Below are 15868 nucleotides of genomic sequence, written 5' to 3' on the forward strand. Positions count from 1 at the left end.
GGACCTGGTGAAAGTTTCTAATCAGTCTCAATGTACCAAGATCATTGGAAATCAATTGTAAGTGGTAACTGCTAACAACTGCAGACAATGTGTCACTAATATACTACATTGGTACACTAATAATGCAATGTGGCAATAGCAATTAAGCATAGAAACCACAAATATTTTACCTTGTAGACATGAGTGGACAAGGACCATCAGTGTGTATGGCTCTCAAAATCGTACATAAATTCATCAAGACACTCATGACAGCAGAAGTGTCAAAGAATACTTGATTTGATTCATACCAGGATTTACAACAACTTGTAGCCAGACAGGGTTGACCACAGGAAATTTCAGCAGCAATGTCATATAACATGTCTGAGAAAATGTAAATCTGTCAACTGATCGTCCCAGAATGTGCAGGACTCACATACAAGAAAAACTTGAGCATCATTGGCCATGTGAATCACCATACAGATTGGTGTAGTTCAATTTACACGCATACCAAAGGACAGCGTAATTAAGGTGCACCTCAATCCAAGACATCTAAACCTCTTCCTGAAGCAATGCCCACTCAAGATTCTAGTATGAGAGGAATTTAATCCCCAATTCACAGGAGGTAAATTCTTCTCCAAACTGGAAGCCAAGCATGGATTTTGTCAGTACATCTAACCAAGGAATCTCAGAAATTTACTATCTTCAGAACACAATTTGATGTATAAGAAATTTTTAAAATTTCATTCCTGTAGCACTTCACATACCAGATATCTAAAAGCAGTTGATAGCCAATTAAGGTACTTTGAAATGTAGTCACTTATGAATGTGGGAAATGTGGCAGCCAAATCAAACACAGCAAGCTCCCACAAACAGCAACAGATAACTGATTGTTTGATGTTGACAGAGGGATAATTATTAGTCAAGACACAGGGGTTAATTCTTCTGTCCCTCCACCAGGTGACAGATAATGTAGTACTCCCAACGACACAGGAACTCAAGAAATCCCATGAACTCATCAGAAATCCCATGCCCCCATTGGACTCCTTTGACATTCAACGGCATTACCATTGCGGAGTCCCCCATTATGAACATCCTGGGGAATTATCATTAACAGGAAAATGAACTGGGCTAACTATATAAATACTGTAGCCTCAAGAGCAGATCAGACGCTAGGAATCCTGCAGCAAGTAACTCATTTCTTGATCCTACAAAGGCTGTCCACAATCTACAAAGTACAAGTCAGGAATATGATGAAATACTCCCCACTTTCCTGGACAATGCAGCTCCAACAACACTCAAGAAGCTTGACACCATCCAAGACAAATCTGTCCACTTGATCAGTATAATATTCACAAACATTCACTCCCTCCACCATTGATGCAAGAGTATTGTAAGAATTTTTTTTAAGATTTATAAAATGTAAGAGAGATTCAAGAGTGGACCTTGGACTGCTGGAAAATGAGACTGGAGAAGTAGTAATAGGGAATAAATAAATGGTGGAAGGACTGAATAGGTATAATTCATCATTTTTCACAGTGGAAGATATCAGCAGCATACCAGAACTTCAAGAGTGTCAAGGGGGTAGAAGTGAGTGTAGTGGCCATCACAAAGCAGAAGCTGAAAGGTCTGAAGGTAGATAAAACACCCAGGCCAGATGGACCACACCCAGAGTTCTGAAGAAGATAGCTGCGGAGATTGTAGACCATTGGTGGTGATCTTTCAAGAATTACTAGAGTCAGGCAAGGTCCCAGAAGACTGGAAAATGACTAATCTAACACCACTATTTAAGGGAGGCAGAAGACAAGAGTCTATAGTCCATTTAGCCTGATCTTGGTCTTTGTTAATATTTTAGAGTCCATTGTTAAGGGTGAGATGCAGAGTACTTGGAAGCGTATGCTAAGATCCCATGACATTAGGGGTAATGTACTGGCATTGATAGAGATTTGGCTGACTGGCAGAAGATAGAGAGTAGGGATGAAAGTATGGCAACCTGTGACTAGTGGTGACTGTGGACAAGTGTCCTTGTTGAGAACACAACTAATGACGTTATACATTAACGATCTGGATGAAGGAACTGAGGCCATTGTTGCTAAGATGACATAAAGATAAGCGGAGGGACAGGTAGCGTTGAGAAAGTGGGGAGACTGCAGAAGGACTTGAACAGGCTAGGAGGGTGGGCAAAGAAGTGGTAGATGGAATACAATGTGGAAAAGTGTGAGGTTATACACTTTGGTAAGGAGAGTCGAGATGTGGATCGAATCTGATGCACAATGGAACTAGGGAGTCCTAGTTCAAGACTCTCTTAAGGTTAACATGCAGGTTCAGTTGGCAGTTAGGAAGGCAAATGCAATGTTAACATTCATTTCAAGAGGGCTAGAATACAAGAGCAGAGAGGTACTGCTGAGGCTGTCTAAGGCTCTGGTCAGACCACATTTGGAATATTGTGAGCAGTTTTGGGTCCCATATCTAAGGAAGGATTTGATTGCCTTGGAGGGGTCAAGGTGAGGTTTACAAGAATTGTCCCAGGATGAAGGATTTGTCGTATGAGGAGCAGTTGAGAATGCCGGGTCTGTACTCGGAGTGTAGATTAGAAGGATGAGGGGGGTATCTCATTGAAATGTATAGAATACTGAAAGGCCTTGATAGAGTGGACATGGAGAAGATGTTTCCACTAGTCCCATTGTGCAGCAGATTTCTGAAACCTTCTACTAGTAGGAGAGATTAGGACTCAGGGCACAGCCTCAGACTGAAGGGACAACCTTTTAGAACTGTGCTGACAATGAATTTCTTCAGCCAAAGGGTGGTTAATCTGTGTAATTCATTGCTGCAGAGGCCAAGTTATTGAGTGTACTTAAGATCGATAGATAGTTTCTTGATCGATAAGAGGATCGAGGATTACGGGAAGAAGGCAGGGCAACGGGGTTTAGAAACATATCAGCATGATCAAATTGTGAAGCACACATGATAGGCCAAATAGTCTAATTCTGCTTCTACATCTTATGGATGTTCAATGGCAGAATGTGTACCACCTACAAGATGCACAATGAGATTCACCAAGGCTCTGCACACAGCACCTTTCAAACCCACGACTACTACCATCTGAAAAGGACAAGGGTAGCATATACATGAGAATACCACCACCTACAAGTATCCTTTCAAGCCACACACCATCCTGATTGGAGATGTGTCACTATTCCTTCAGTGTCACTAGTTCAAAATCCTGGAACTCCCTCCTTAACAGCATTGTGGGTCTATCTACATCAAATGAACTGCTATGGTTCAAGAAGGCAACTCACCACCACATTTTCAACAGCAACGAGGGATGAACAATAAATTCTGTCCCAATGAGTGATGCCAGAATCCCCTAAATGAATCATTTAAGACAAAACACCGTAGTAGGATCTGATGTTAACAGGCTTTATTGAACATAGTAGTATACAATGGATAGTAAAAAAGGACATCTCTGAAACCTTACAGAGGCAGATCCCAGTTCCATGTGACTAGCTATCACCCACATGCTCAGCAGATATTCTTAAGAGTAAAACTGAGTTTTACCTCAGGCACTCTGTTTTACTTGCCTCCAGGTCCGATGGTGTGGTCATTGTTGCCACCGTGTTGTAAGATTGGAACTTCACTCAGGCGAAAATACATGAGATGGTAAGAGAAGACATCTCTGCAACCCTATAGATCCAGGTTCCAGTTCCTTGTGATCTGACGTCAAAATAAGGCTCCTCTTGCACATGCCCGGTAGTTATTATTTGAATAAATGTACAGTTAACTCATTACTCCACAACATGCAAACGGATTACAAGTCCACATCTTGACGGGGACCTTATGGTTCACTACGAACATCACCAACCCCAATCTAGCCACTAGCATAAGTGCTGATGCCCAAGATTTCAGCTTTCCTCAATTCAGTCCTAAATGGCCTGCTGTCATTCTAAGATTGTCCCCGAAGAATAAAAACTGCATAATTATTTGAAGCTGAGAATGTTTACCTATGGAGAGACCTGCAGGGTTGAGCAGTGATACAGTATAATGTCAGTACAGACACAATACTCCGAATAGCCTCCTGTGCTAGAAATGTTTACTTTTTTTCCAAAATTCAACCTGCTCAGAAATGTTATTACACACCTCAGGAGCAGGTGGGACTTGAAACCAGAACTCTGGCCCAGGGGTAGGGACACTGCACCACAAGAGACCCTTTCACCCCCTCATCAATTGCCTGTGTTTTTTTTCTTTTTTTATATCCACAAGTGCTATCACAACTAAACAACTTTCCCATCACCAAATCACCGTGACTTTTTTGTTTTTAACTATTAACCATCAGTAATGACCCATGCAGCCAATTAGAAATTTACATGCAAAACCCATTATGGGCTATACAAACCATCACAGTGAGGGAGGAAAGCAGTCAGCAGAGCAGAAAGGAACTAAATCAAAATGGAGTTGGAAGGGGAAATAAAGCACTGTAACCCCCAGAGTGCCCATCTATTTACAGCCAGCCAGGAGGCCCAGGAGCAGATCCACAAGGAGGTCCTCTGCTCTGCGCATAACCATCCACGCTGGATGCCCAAAGATCAGGAATGTAGGGCTGAAGTGCAACCAAAAACACAGAAGGTTTTTCAAGTAACTAAAAAAGGTGTGCAAATGTCCACAACCAACATACACATGGTCCATGGACTCCATGGGGCCACAAAATAAACAGCTGGGCTAGGAGTCTGTGAACCAGCACAATCTGCGGTTACAAGGGACTGCTGCGTGCAACACCCCCAAGTCACCCCGATGAAAAACTGGAGGACTCCAGCATAGAAAGCCCTCCACTAGGGAATCGCCGCTGCCTAGCGGCAAATAAGCATGCCAAGGGTTGTCCAGGTAGCGAATGAAGGAGTCGAGGTTAATGATGCGCAGCAGCAGCAGCAGCCCCTTTGTGCAAGGTGAGAAAACATACTAAACATACCCAAGAGGCAGCCCAGATTATGAGTTGTGGGCTCCTGGGAGAGACATCAAGTCTGAGCACAGTCATTTCTGGCAACAGGTGACATCAGCTGTGAGCTGTACATCCACTGCCACCCTGCTTGTCAATTCCTGCAGCAACATTCAGCCCAGGCCTCTGCCACTGAGCAGGTCCAAGACTCTGGTTACCCCTGCAGCCTGGCCCACTCCTCAGCCGGCCAGTCGAACCTGTGATGGTGGAGGTGCAGATTACCGAGTAGTAGGTCTCTGGTGAGAACCCTGATTGCAGAGAAACCTGACACAAGTCAACCTGACACAAGTCAACCATGTTCCAGACATTGATCAGGCTCTAGTAACAAACAGGTCCTGAGGGAGACCTGAAGGCACTCCCTGTCTGTAAACAGGACCCCGTGTGTCATTATTGCGGTCAAGCATCCGGTGAAAGAAATTGTGTATCTTTTTTCTAATCAACCTGTTCTGACACTAACCTGGGCCTCCTGCTCCAGAGGTAATGTCATTACTACTGCCCCACAAAAGACCGAAGAAATGTTTTTTTTTTAATTATAAAGAAATGTTGTGAATGGATAAAAACGTACCGCAGTTGGGAATGTTATATAATGGCAAATAGGATTGCAGAAAGTTAGTAATTGGCTAAATCTTTACCGTGGGGTCATGATAAGCCTAACTGACTCCTAATCTGAGCCTGGAGCCAGTGTTTGATTCACGTACTGCTTTTCTGGTGTTTTTCTGGGAGCAAAATTCATTATTTAAGTGTAGCAAACAAGTAGCATCCACACTTCCCACCTCCCACTTATAAACAGCTGGCAATAAAGTAACCTGAAATAAATAAATGTCATTCTCAGCCAAGCATTATTTTACAGGCAAACGAGAGGGCAGCGATTGGCGGCGGCGAAGACCAACGACAGTCCCTCAGATTGGCGCTGACGGCCTGAAATGCACCTGATTGACAGTGGTGAGGACCTATAGGCACTGGGCATAGCCCCACCTGCTGACCAAGACGCGGCTTCTAACCAATCGCATCCGCCAGTGGGTGGGGCATCCGGCGTGAGGTTACGATGAAGCGTTAGCGTGGTGGAAGCAACTGCGGATCGTCTGGGATAGCGTTTGGCAGCCGACAGTTACTGCGAAAACCATATACAAAGAACAGCGGCTTGTAATTTTCCCAGGCGATGGTTGTACACTGCTTGTTCGGAGAAGTTTGACGGAAAATGAACCGTTTATTAAGGTTGTTAAATACCTGAGCTGCGTTCGTCACCATCCGGTCGCTGCTGAGCATGCGCAACGCCGCTGGAGCCTGGAACTGAACGTGCGTTGCGGAGAGCATGCGCAATGGCTCATTGTTGACAATTACTTGCCCCTCACATACTAACCCCGCCCCTTACTCATTAACCCCGCCCCTTCCCCGGCCAAGATGGCGGCGGGTGGCTACGCAGACTTGAGGGAGAAGCTTCAGTCGCCTCACCGCGAAAAGCAGCGGGCGGCCTCGGCCCCTTACAATGGTCGCAAGCGGAAACTCGAGGCAGAGACGGGGGAGGCCGGCCTGCCGGGACTGTGCGGCGGCGCCGACGAGTACGAGCACAGCAAATACCATAGCGACTACGACGACGAGCGGCAAGGAGAAGCCCGGCGGGTGAAGCAGGGTATCCGCCAGGTGCGGCTCTTCACTGCCGACCAGTGTACCCAGATCGAGACACAAATCGACGACGTGGTTTCCCGGGCCGAGAAGGGCATTTACCGCGACCACACGGTGGACAGGGCCCCTTTGCGGAACAAATACTTCTTCGGGGAAGGCTACACCTATGGCTCGCAGTTGGAAAAGCGGGGTCCTGGCCAGGAGCGCCTTTATCCTAAGGGAGACGTGGACGACATCCCTGACTGGGTCCACGACCTGGTCATCAAGAAGCTTGTGGATCACCGGATTATCCCTGAAGGCTTCGTCAACAGTGCCGTCATCAATGACTATCAACCGGGCGGCTGCATCGTGTCCCACGTGGATCCCATCCATATTTTCGAAAGGCCCATCGTTTCCGTTTCCTTCTTCAGCGACTCGGCGCTCTGCTTCGGCTGCAAGTTCCAATTTAAGCCCATTCGGGTATCGGAGCCGGTTTATTATTTACCTGTACGGAGAGGGAGTGTCACTGTGCTTAGGTGAGTGGCAGATGGAATGAGCATCTTCTAATACGCTTGAAGAGTGTAATCTTTACAAAGTTCTAACATTCTTTGCCCTCATTGGAGGGTTGGGGTGGGAGCAAGTGATGAAGATATCAGCGCTATCTCTCGGATTTCTGGAAGGTAATATGGTTTCCGCCAAAAACGAACCAATTTCTATAGTTTCGATTTTTGGCTGTTTCCTGGCAGTAAGATTTAGGACTTCACATTAGAGTTATTATTCTTGGGATAACATTATACAGAACAAAGCAGTCTGAAATTTGTTTTCAATTTATCTGACTCCTTGCCCTTTTTCATTGCTTATTTTATCACTGGTTGAATTCATTTGGATTTGTAAAGATAGATCTTATCTAATAAACCTCATTGAATGTTTTGAGACAGTAGCTGAAATAGGGAATGGCGTTGGAATGGAATTAATATATTACAGTGAAACTTTTCTGCTAGTTAGGCAGGTTAGGACACCGGAATGACCTAAGAGTAGGCCACTCAGGACAGAAGTTGGAAAATATGTCATGCACTGCTGGAGCTCCTTTCCACTGTTAACAAGTGCTATCTCAATGATTTGAAATCTGAGACTGAGATTTTTGCTAGTTGAGGTCGTAAACAGACAAAACCAAAGTGGGTGCATGCAGTTCAGCTACAGATAAGTTATGGTCTTATTGAATCATGACAGTAAAGGCTGAAGGAGATGAGCATCCTGCTCCTGCTATTTAAGATGCTATGGGATATTCTCCAACCATGTAAAGCATGTATTTATGTATCCAATTCCCTGTTGAAACTAGGTCAAATATGTTTTATGTATTCCAGATTGTGAGTCAAAGAAAATTATCTCTCCTGGTTAGTTTGCCAGCTATTAAATCCAAACCTTCTGATTGTGGATTTTAGGTAGTTTTTTTCTCTCAAAACTTTTCAGTTTACTACGTTTATTCCGATTTAACATTGCAAATAATGTTCAAGGAATTTGTTGTGTGATAATTATGCACTTATTTATTCAGGTAAGTGTCATAACTGTATTATGTAACTAGAAGCTGAAATTCATAATACCAGCACACGAGTGAAGTATATCAACACTCCATGTCACAAATTTAGTCTGCAGTTTGGCAGCTACGTTTTCCTTCCAAATAAGATTTCAATTTGGGCATGTGGAGAAAAAGTGATGTTTAGGAAGGGAATGTTAATGGATGAGGTTTGAGAGCTGCTTTGACCAGCTCGTTGAAGGATGACATTGGCAGAGACTACTTCTTTTATTAACTTATGGAATGTTGTTGATATTTGTCACCAATTTGGTTGTATTTGTTTTCATTCGCCATTAAACCTGCATAACTTTGTGCACTGTTCACTGACAGTTTGACCGAAGCCAATCTCTCCAGGATGAGATTTTACTTTATGATCTTTAAATTCTAGTCTTTAATACTATATCATCCATTGATTAATTTCATACACAATCTTATTGACTTGTGTAGTTCTGAATTTGCATCCTTGTATTATTGTTTATTGTTTAAAGAACATGTGTTCATATCCACTTCTATGTATTTTCTTTGTTGTAAAGTGCTTGTGTGTTAGGTACTAAACTTAACCGTTCAAAATTCCTTAAAAACTTTAGTGGCTAAATGAGAGCATTTCATATGAAATGCTATTTTTCAAAAGTTTTGAGACTAACATGGACTGAACTACAGTCTGATTAATGACCTCATTCCAGGACGTAATTATTTGAATAGACGTCCTGATTTTTTTTTTCCTTTTTGTTTTTAATAGCTTGTATTTTTTTCTATCAAAGCCTGTAGCTCATGAACTTAGACTGTTAGGATTGTATCTGTCAAACATATTTTTTTCTGTCGATCAAGCTTTGTAATGAGCGACATATTTGTATACAGCAAGCTAGCATGTACAAGCTGTGGTGTATGGCACTACAGTAGGCACCTCCATTACAGCTCCGTAAAAGGAAAATTGAATGGCTTCTAAAGGCAAGCAACATTCAAACATGTTCTAATTAGTAAGTTGACTGCTACAATCAATTCCTATAATGTTATATTTTACCCATGCCCCTTCATAGGTAATTACACCCACTTAATACCAAAGCTTTAAACAGTAAGAAGTTCCGGGTTTGTTCTCAGTTGAGAAATGGACTATTGTTTCTTTAATCACAGTACTGGAATATGCATCTATTGGTTTGTTAAGTAGAGACAATACCTTGGCTAGTTCTCATGCTAGTCATTGACGCTAAGCTCACGAGGAAAAGTAATTCAGATAATGCATTATTACTCTTGGGTCTTGGTCCTGTTGTGATTTTGACATGTATTTGAAGCCAGTTAGACTATGCTGAAAGAGGAATTTGCATGTCTGACTTTTACAATCCATATGCAGACCTTTTTCAAACCAGAAGACTTGGATAGTCCTCTTCATCATACTCCTTCCATATAGAAAAGCATTTATTCCATTCAGCCAGAGATAGTAAGAACTGCCAATGTTGGAGTCAGAGATAACACAATGTGGAGCTGGAGGAACACAGCAGGCCAGGCAGCATCAGTGGAGCAGGAAAGTTGACATTTTGGGTCGGGATCGGACTGAAACGTTAACTTTCCTGCTCCTCTGATGTTGCCTGGCCTGCGGTGTTTCTCCAGCTCCACATTGTTATCTCATATTCCACTCAGCCTTTCAAATTTAGGACTTGATTAGGGTAAATGGTAAAATTGTCAGTGCTGGAAATCAGAAATAGTTACATGACTTAGCTGTAGATTTCCAACATTTTCTTGAAATTGGGCACAGATAACAGGAATTAAAACAGTTTCTGACTGCCATTAATGCTCAAGAATTTTCTTCAAGATATCAAAAAACACACACAGGCTAAATAAAGAGAAACTATTTCCACTGGTTGGGGATTCTAGAACTAGGGGGTATACTCTAAGAATTGGAGCCAGACCATTCAGGAGGGATGTTAGGAAGCATTTCTACACACAGGATGGCAGATGTTTGGAACTGTCTTCACAATAAAGGCAATGGATGCAGGTCCACTTGTATCTATCTCAGAGTTAAAATAAAATTTTTGTTAAGCAAAGGTTTTAAGGGATACGGGCTAAAGGTAGGGACATGAAATTAGCCCACAGATCAGCCATGATCTCATTGAATCGTGGAACCGGCTCAAGGGCTAAATGACTACTCCTGTTCCGGTGATGTGCAGAACTGTAGATAAGCATCTGTAAGCAACCAGCTTGTGTAGCACAAAGTGTTGGAGTAATGTGCAAGCATGGTGCGGTTTCTGTACTAAAATGGTGGTGTTGGACTTCTGTACTCGGCTGCCTTGAATGATAACTTGTTTGACGTGGAATATGTCTGAAACTCATTGGCATTGAGTGTTTTATTTGTGTTGCTAGCTACTCGAGTTAGTTGTAGCCAGCCATTCTCATTCATGCCTTCAACACTTGGACTTTCTGGTTGTTGAAAGAAAAACAGCAAACATGGCAAGTAGGCCAGACAGTATTTATTGATGGAGCTAGCCACTTAGAGATTTGCAGAAAATGTCACAATAGAAATTTTAACTGATCTGTTCGTCACAGATATTGCACTGACCTACTTGGAATTGCTGTAGAGTTGTGGTGAATTGAAGTAGAAAGGTATTTTGGAAAAAATGGTCAACTTCGTTCCTATTTGAGATGTTTTAGTGAAGTTTGTGACACTGATCCCTTTCCATGAATTTATTGGATTTCCAGTCCACAAGCGCCTTTAATGTTGAAAAATTGCATACTCTTTAAGAACTTCATTTTTTCTTCATTCCATATTCTCCTACAGTCCTGTGATTTCCACATTCTAGTAACTCTGGGCTGTTGTGCATTTCCCTCACCAATCTTCATTTCATCCTGCTGTTGGTGACCATGGCTTCAGCCCTTTAGATCACACGCACTCTTAAATTCTTCCACTAACCTCTCCTTTAAAATCCTCCTTCAAAACCTCAAACTCAATTTTGTTATCTGTCGTATACTTTGAAACAGTTGTCACTTCTTGGCCAGTTATGCTCCTGTGCAGCACCTTGGGATATTTTGCTACATGAAAGATGCTATATAGAAGTAAGTGACTTTAAGTGGTTAACTTGATGTGTTCTCTGCATTCTGCCTTTTGAGTTCGTTATCACTTGAGGTGGGGGTAGGATGGGGTAGTATGAAGATCGTCTCTATTCTCTTCCAAATGCTTAGAATAAAAAGCAAAGCACTTCGGATTTGGGAAATCTTAAACAGATAATGAAATTGTCAGGTTAAAGAACACCAACTGAGATGGGGTAACTTGACTCTTTAAACCTTAACCCTACATACAATTTAGAAGCAAATGATAGTAGATTAAGGATAAATTAGGGCAAATAGGGAAGGAAAGGAAGCATCGATAAAGTAGTCAGATAGTGAATAGGGGAAAGATTAAATGACATGTGATAGGACAAAATAAGGCATAATGAGAGCAATCCAGAGGGCATGTAAATAAAGTGGGATAAAAACAGGAGTTGGGTGGGGGGAAAGTAGACAAATTTTATGCTCTGTAGCTCAGGTCTATGCTGGAAGAAAGAGGCTGGTAGACATCCAGGACGCAGGTTATTTTCTCATCTTTCACTTTAATGGTTCTTTAATGTCTTTAGGAAAGGAAGTCCTTGTCCCTACCTGATCTGGCCTACATGTGCACTTGGGCAATTAGGGTTGGATAACCATTACTGGTCTAGCCAATAACAGCACATCCTGTGAAATAACATATTTTAAAAAGACTTTCATCATTTTCTACTAGAGAAGGCATTGCCCATTGTGCTGTTTCACAAATGTTTGTCTGTAAAATTTCTCGTAAGTTGTAGAGTATTTTATTATAGGGCCTAATTAATAGGTACAAATTTGATCATTTGTGATCAGTGTCATGAGATATCCTGACCTAGATAATTCCCAAAATAGTCCAATCTGCAGCTTGAGGGGTTGTAGCTGACTCCAAGGTTCTTCAGTAGGCCTCTTGTGCAGTGGTAGTGTCCCTACTTGTGAACGAGGAGGCCTGGGTTCAAATCTCACATGTTCCAGAGATGTGTAATAACATTTCTGAACAGGTTAATTAGAAAATCTCTATTCCGAAGGTTCTTGACAATCACTTACTTGGAAAATTTCTTCTGTTTTGGGGCTGCTGTCTTGCAGGCTAGTTTTCAAACAGTATCGGTTGTGGTTTTGAAGTTATTGTTGGGGTGGTAACATGCCAGTAATGGGCATTTCAACAATGTTTGTGCCTTATGACTTTGGACTAAGTTGCCGCTCTTAATGCGTGACTGTTTGAAGATTTGTCAGTGATAAAATATTATTATTTTAGGTCCCTGAGACAGAGGTACAATAATATAGTTCAGAGTATGATTGAAGGAAAGATTTGAAATTGGCACACTATCTCCCTTCATGGTGTCAGAATACATTCAATTCACTCTGGCTGAGCCGTTTAGGTATTCCTTTTTGACTGCAAGCATTCTATTGACCCAATCAGAATTTTGACTAGTAATGCGCTGAATATGTCTATTTGTTTATCCTAGGAATTATTGGCACCCAAACTGTGACCATATTTTTCTAAAACGGAGATCCATCATTTTTGTTTACTACGGAACCAGATAAAATGCACTGCTGAACATTTAAATGCCTATTTGAAAAGGTGATCACGCACCAGTTAATACCAGATCCTGGCACACAACACATGTATTTTCACACAATATATATGTAGACACAGGTGAGATAGACAGTGGACTTATGCCTAAGTTCAATACGTTTGGAGCCAGGCAAGTATCATAATGGATTGTAGACTTAGAATAAAAAGAAAACAGTTGAGGTTCATGGTACACTATTTATTCAGATTGACAAAAGGTGTGAGATGGACTTTGGTGAATCGGTGCTAGATCCACTGTTATTCAATATTTGCATGGACAGTTTGGATCATAGATTTGAAGTTAGTTTCAAAACTGTTTCATAGACTACACCAAAGAGGGGTGTACAATTAATAAAGACGAGTGCAAAAAAAAAAATTAGATGGAGAGTTCTAGAATCAAAAAAAAATTCTTGGAATGATACCAGCACTGAAGGGTTGAACAAGTTGGGACTGTTTCCTTGGCCTTTTCTTTTCCGAGCAATGACCTGATGGAAGCCCTCATTTGAGAATTCAGGAGGAACTTCTTTATCCAGAGAATGGTGAGAATGCAGAATTCTTTACCACAAGGGATATTTGAGATACCTAGTTAAAAGTGGAACCAAGAGAAGTGAATGAAGAAGAAAGGAATTGAAGAATAGATTGACAGACTGGATGTTAAGCATGAAAGGGACTCCTGTAGCATAAATGCCAACATAGAGCTGTTTGGCCAAATGATTTTTGTGTGGGGGAAACAACATTTAGCTCCCAATCTCAATATCTGCATCAATGCTTTCAAAGTGGCGGAGCTTATCAGCAAGTAGAGAATGAATGGGAGCTGTTTCTTTCAGTCCTGCTGATTATTAAATAGAAGTGATCATCTTGAGTGGATGTCTGGCGTTTGAGTAGTTCTGTCTTCTCAGCTGAGTAAACACTATATCCCATTTATTTATTGCAATGCGTATAAAAGGAGCATTAACTATTGTGCTTATTTCTAATTCTGGAGGAAATTTATTTATAATACAGTCACAACAATTTTGTTTTGTTCATCCTGAAATCTTTGATCTGCAGAGTTGGCTTAATATTGAATTAAAATGCCACACTACTGATTAAAGGTATCTAGTATTTACAAGTCAATATTTCAATTCATCGACTATTGTGTAATCTTTTGAGATTGGTGTGGAACTTTGATTGTTTCAGGTTGCACCACAACCTGTATTGGACTACTTCAGTCTTCATCACTATTGTTGCCTTCCCTTCTAGATGCTCATTACTCATAAGCCATATACACATTTCACTGTTTCCTAGTTCTACTTTTGTACATATGCTCTGAATCCCCACATTGGTGATTTTTTTTGTTTTGCATGCGTATGAACTTTTGCCTTGCCTCCCTCCTTCCCGAATCTTGCTTTCTTTCCTCAACTTCATCTACAAAGACATAGACCCGTATCCATTGCTCTCTAAGCCTGCAAAGTTATTTGTGGATTTTGGAGCTCCATCTCTGACTCCCTCCTAGTTACAATTGACCTGTTATCTTTTGGTAATATCTACAAGTTTTCTTGTATGCTGATAATCTATCAACATTCCTTCTTCATGGAACCATTAACTTTTATTGCTGTTGCTGCACTTGTCAATTACCATCTGATACCTAGTCACAGGTGTTGACAGAAGTAAGTTTATGGTTCGATTTTAACGTTTATGTGACTTCAGCCTAATTATTTTCTACTCAGCTGTGCTGATGATGTACTGGCTTCATATTTTGTCAACTGAGTTGACATCATTACTCAACTTGGTGATTGGTTTCAAATTCTATTCCAGTTTAACTTATAACATCTCATTTCATTTGCCAATATAATTTTTACACCTACAAATGCTATTTCACCTGCTTTCACCCTTTGCAGACTTCAGTAATTCCAGAATTCTAGTTTGTGTCCTTCTGGAAGAAGTACTGTCTTTTCTCATCAATTTTCACCCAGTTTCTCTAGATCCTTGTAACTCACTGAAACCAGTTCAACATTGCTTGTGCTGAAGTTGACATTTCTTTCCAGTTCTGTCCCATTTTATTTGGTTTAGTTCAGCTCTGTCTCTTGCCTCCTGAGTCATAAGGCTCCAGGCTCAAGTCCCATTCCAGGACTTGAGTGGAGAAGTCAAGTCTGATTCTCCATTACAGTAGTAAGGGAATGCTGCGTTGTCAGGGCTGCTGCCCCATCTCTCTACTGGAATGAATGCAAAAGATCCATGGCACTATCTCAGAAGAACTGGGGAATTATTCCTGGTATCCTGCCAGCATTTATTCTTCAATAAGCATTACAGAAACATTGTCTGGTTTCACATTGTGGTATGTGGGAGTTCAATGACTGCATGTTGACTGCTACGCTTGGGGAGGCAATAGCCTAGTAATATTATCACTAGACTATTAATCCAAAAACTCAGCTAATATTCTGGAACTGGAGTTCAAATCCCGCCATGGCAGATAGTGGAATTTGAATTCCACTGAAGAATCTGGAATTAAGAGTTTAATGATGAACATGAAACCATTGTCGATTGTCAGAAAAACCCATCTGGTTCACTAATGTCCTTTTAGGGAAGGAAATCTGTCATCCTTGCCTGGTCTGGCCTACACGTGACTCCAGACCCCCAGCAATGTGATTGACTGTTCACCTACTTCTGAACAATTAGGGATGGGCAACAAATGCTAGCCCAGCCAGAGATCCCATAAGTGAATAAATTTTTTAAAAATCCTCACTGTACAACAATGAACTGCACTGCAGAAGTTTCTCATTGGCTGCAAAACACTTTGAGATGTCTGGTTCTGAAGGGAGCCACGTGAATCTAAGTTGTTTTTTGGCAATTTGAAACCCACACAATTGTCCTCCAGCTCTAGTTTGCTACTATATCATTAGATGTAGGTTTGAGCAGTGGTCTGCCTCATTGTCTACAATACCTTAAATACTGTAACTTTGCCTTTAGAACTGCCAACGCTCTCTTTTAAAAATCTTAGTACACTGTCTTGGTGACTTTATTCAGTCTTCCCTTTTTCCATCCCCACTGTAAAAATCTTAAAGTGGCTGCCCTGTTTTTGGAAATTACTTAGCTGTACTATCCACACACTGTTTGACCCAATTATGTG

General features: G+C 41.5%; 1 protein-coding gene across 1 annotated transcript in view; it reads left to right on the forward strand.

The window, feature by feature from the left end:
• The first annotated feature begins 5974 nt into the window (after positions 1 to 5974).
• alkbh5 (alkB homolog 5, RNA demethylase) overlaps positions 5975 to 15868 on the forward strand; it is a 29250-nt gene continuing 19356 nt past the window's right edge. Inside the window, exon 1 of the mRNA XM_048609301.1 lies at positions 5975 to 7104. Within this exon, the coding sequence (XP_048465258.1) occupies positions 6368 to 7104 (737 nt within the window). The 5' untranslated portion in view covers positions 5975 to 6367. The remainder of the gene's footprint in view (positions 7105 to 15868) is intronic.

This window comes from Rhincodon typus, chromosome 21, assembly GCF_021869965.1.
Source record: "Rhincodon typus isolate 14 chromosome 21, sRhiTyp1.1, whole genome shotgun sequence".
In the NCBI taxonomy this organism is placed as follows: Eukaryota; Metazoa; Chordata; class Chondrichthyes; order Orectolobiformes; family Rhincodontidae; genus Rhincodon; species Rhincodon typus.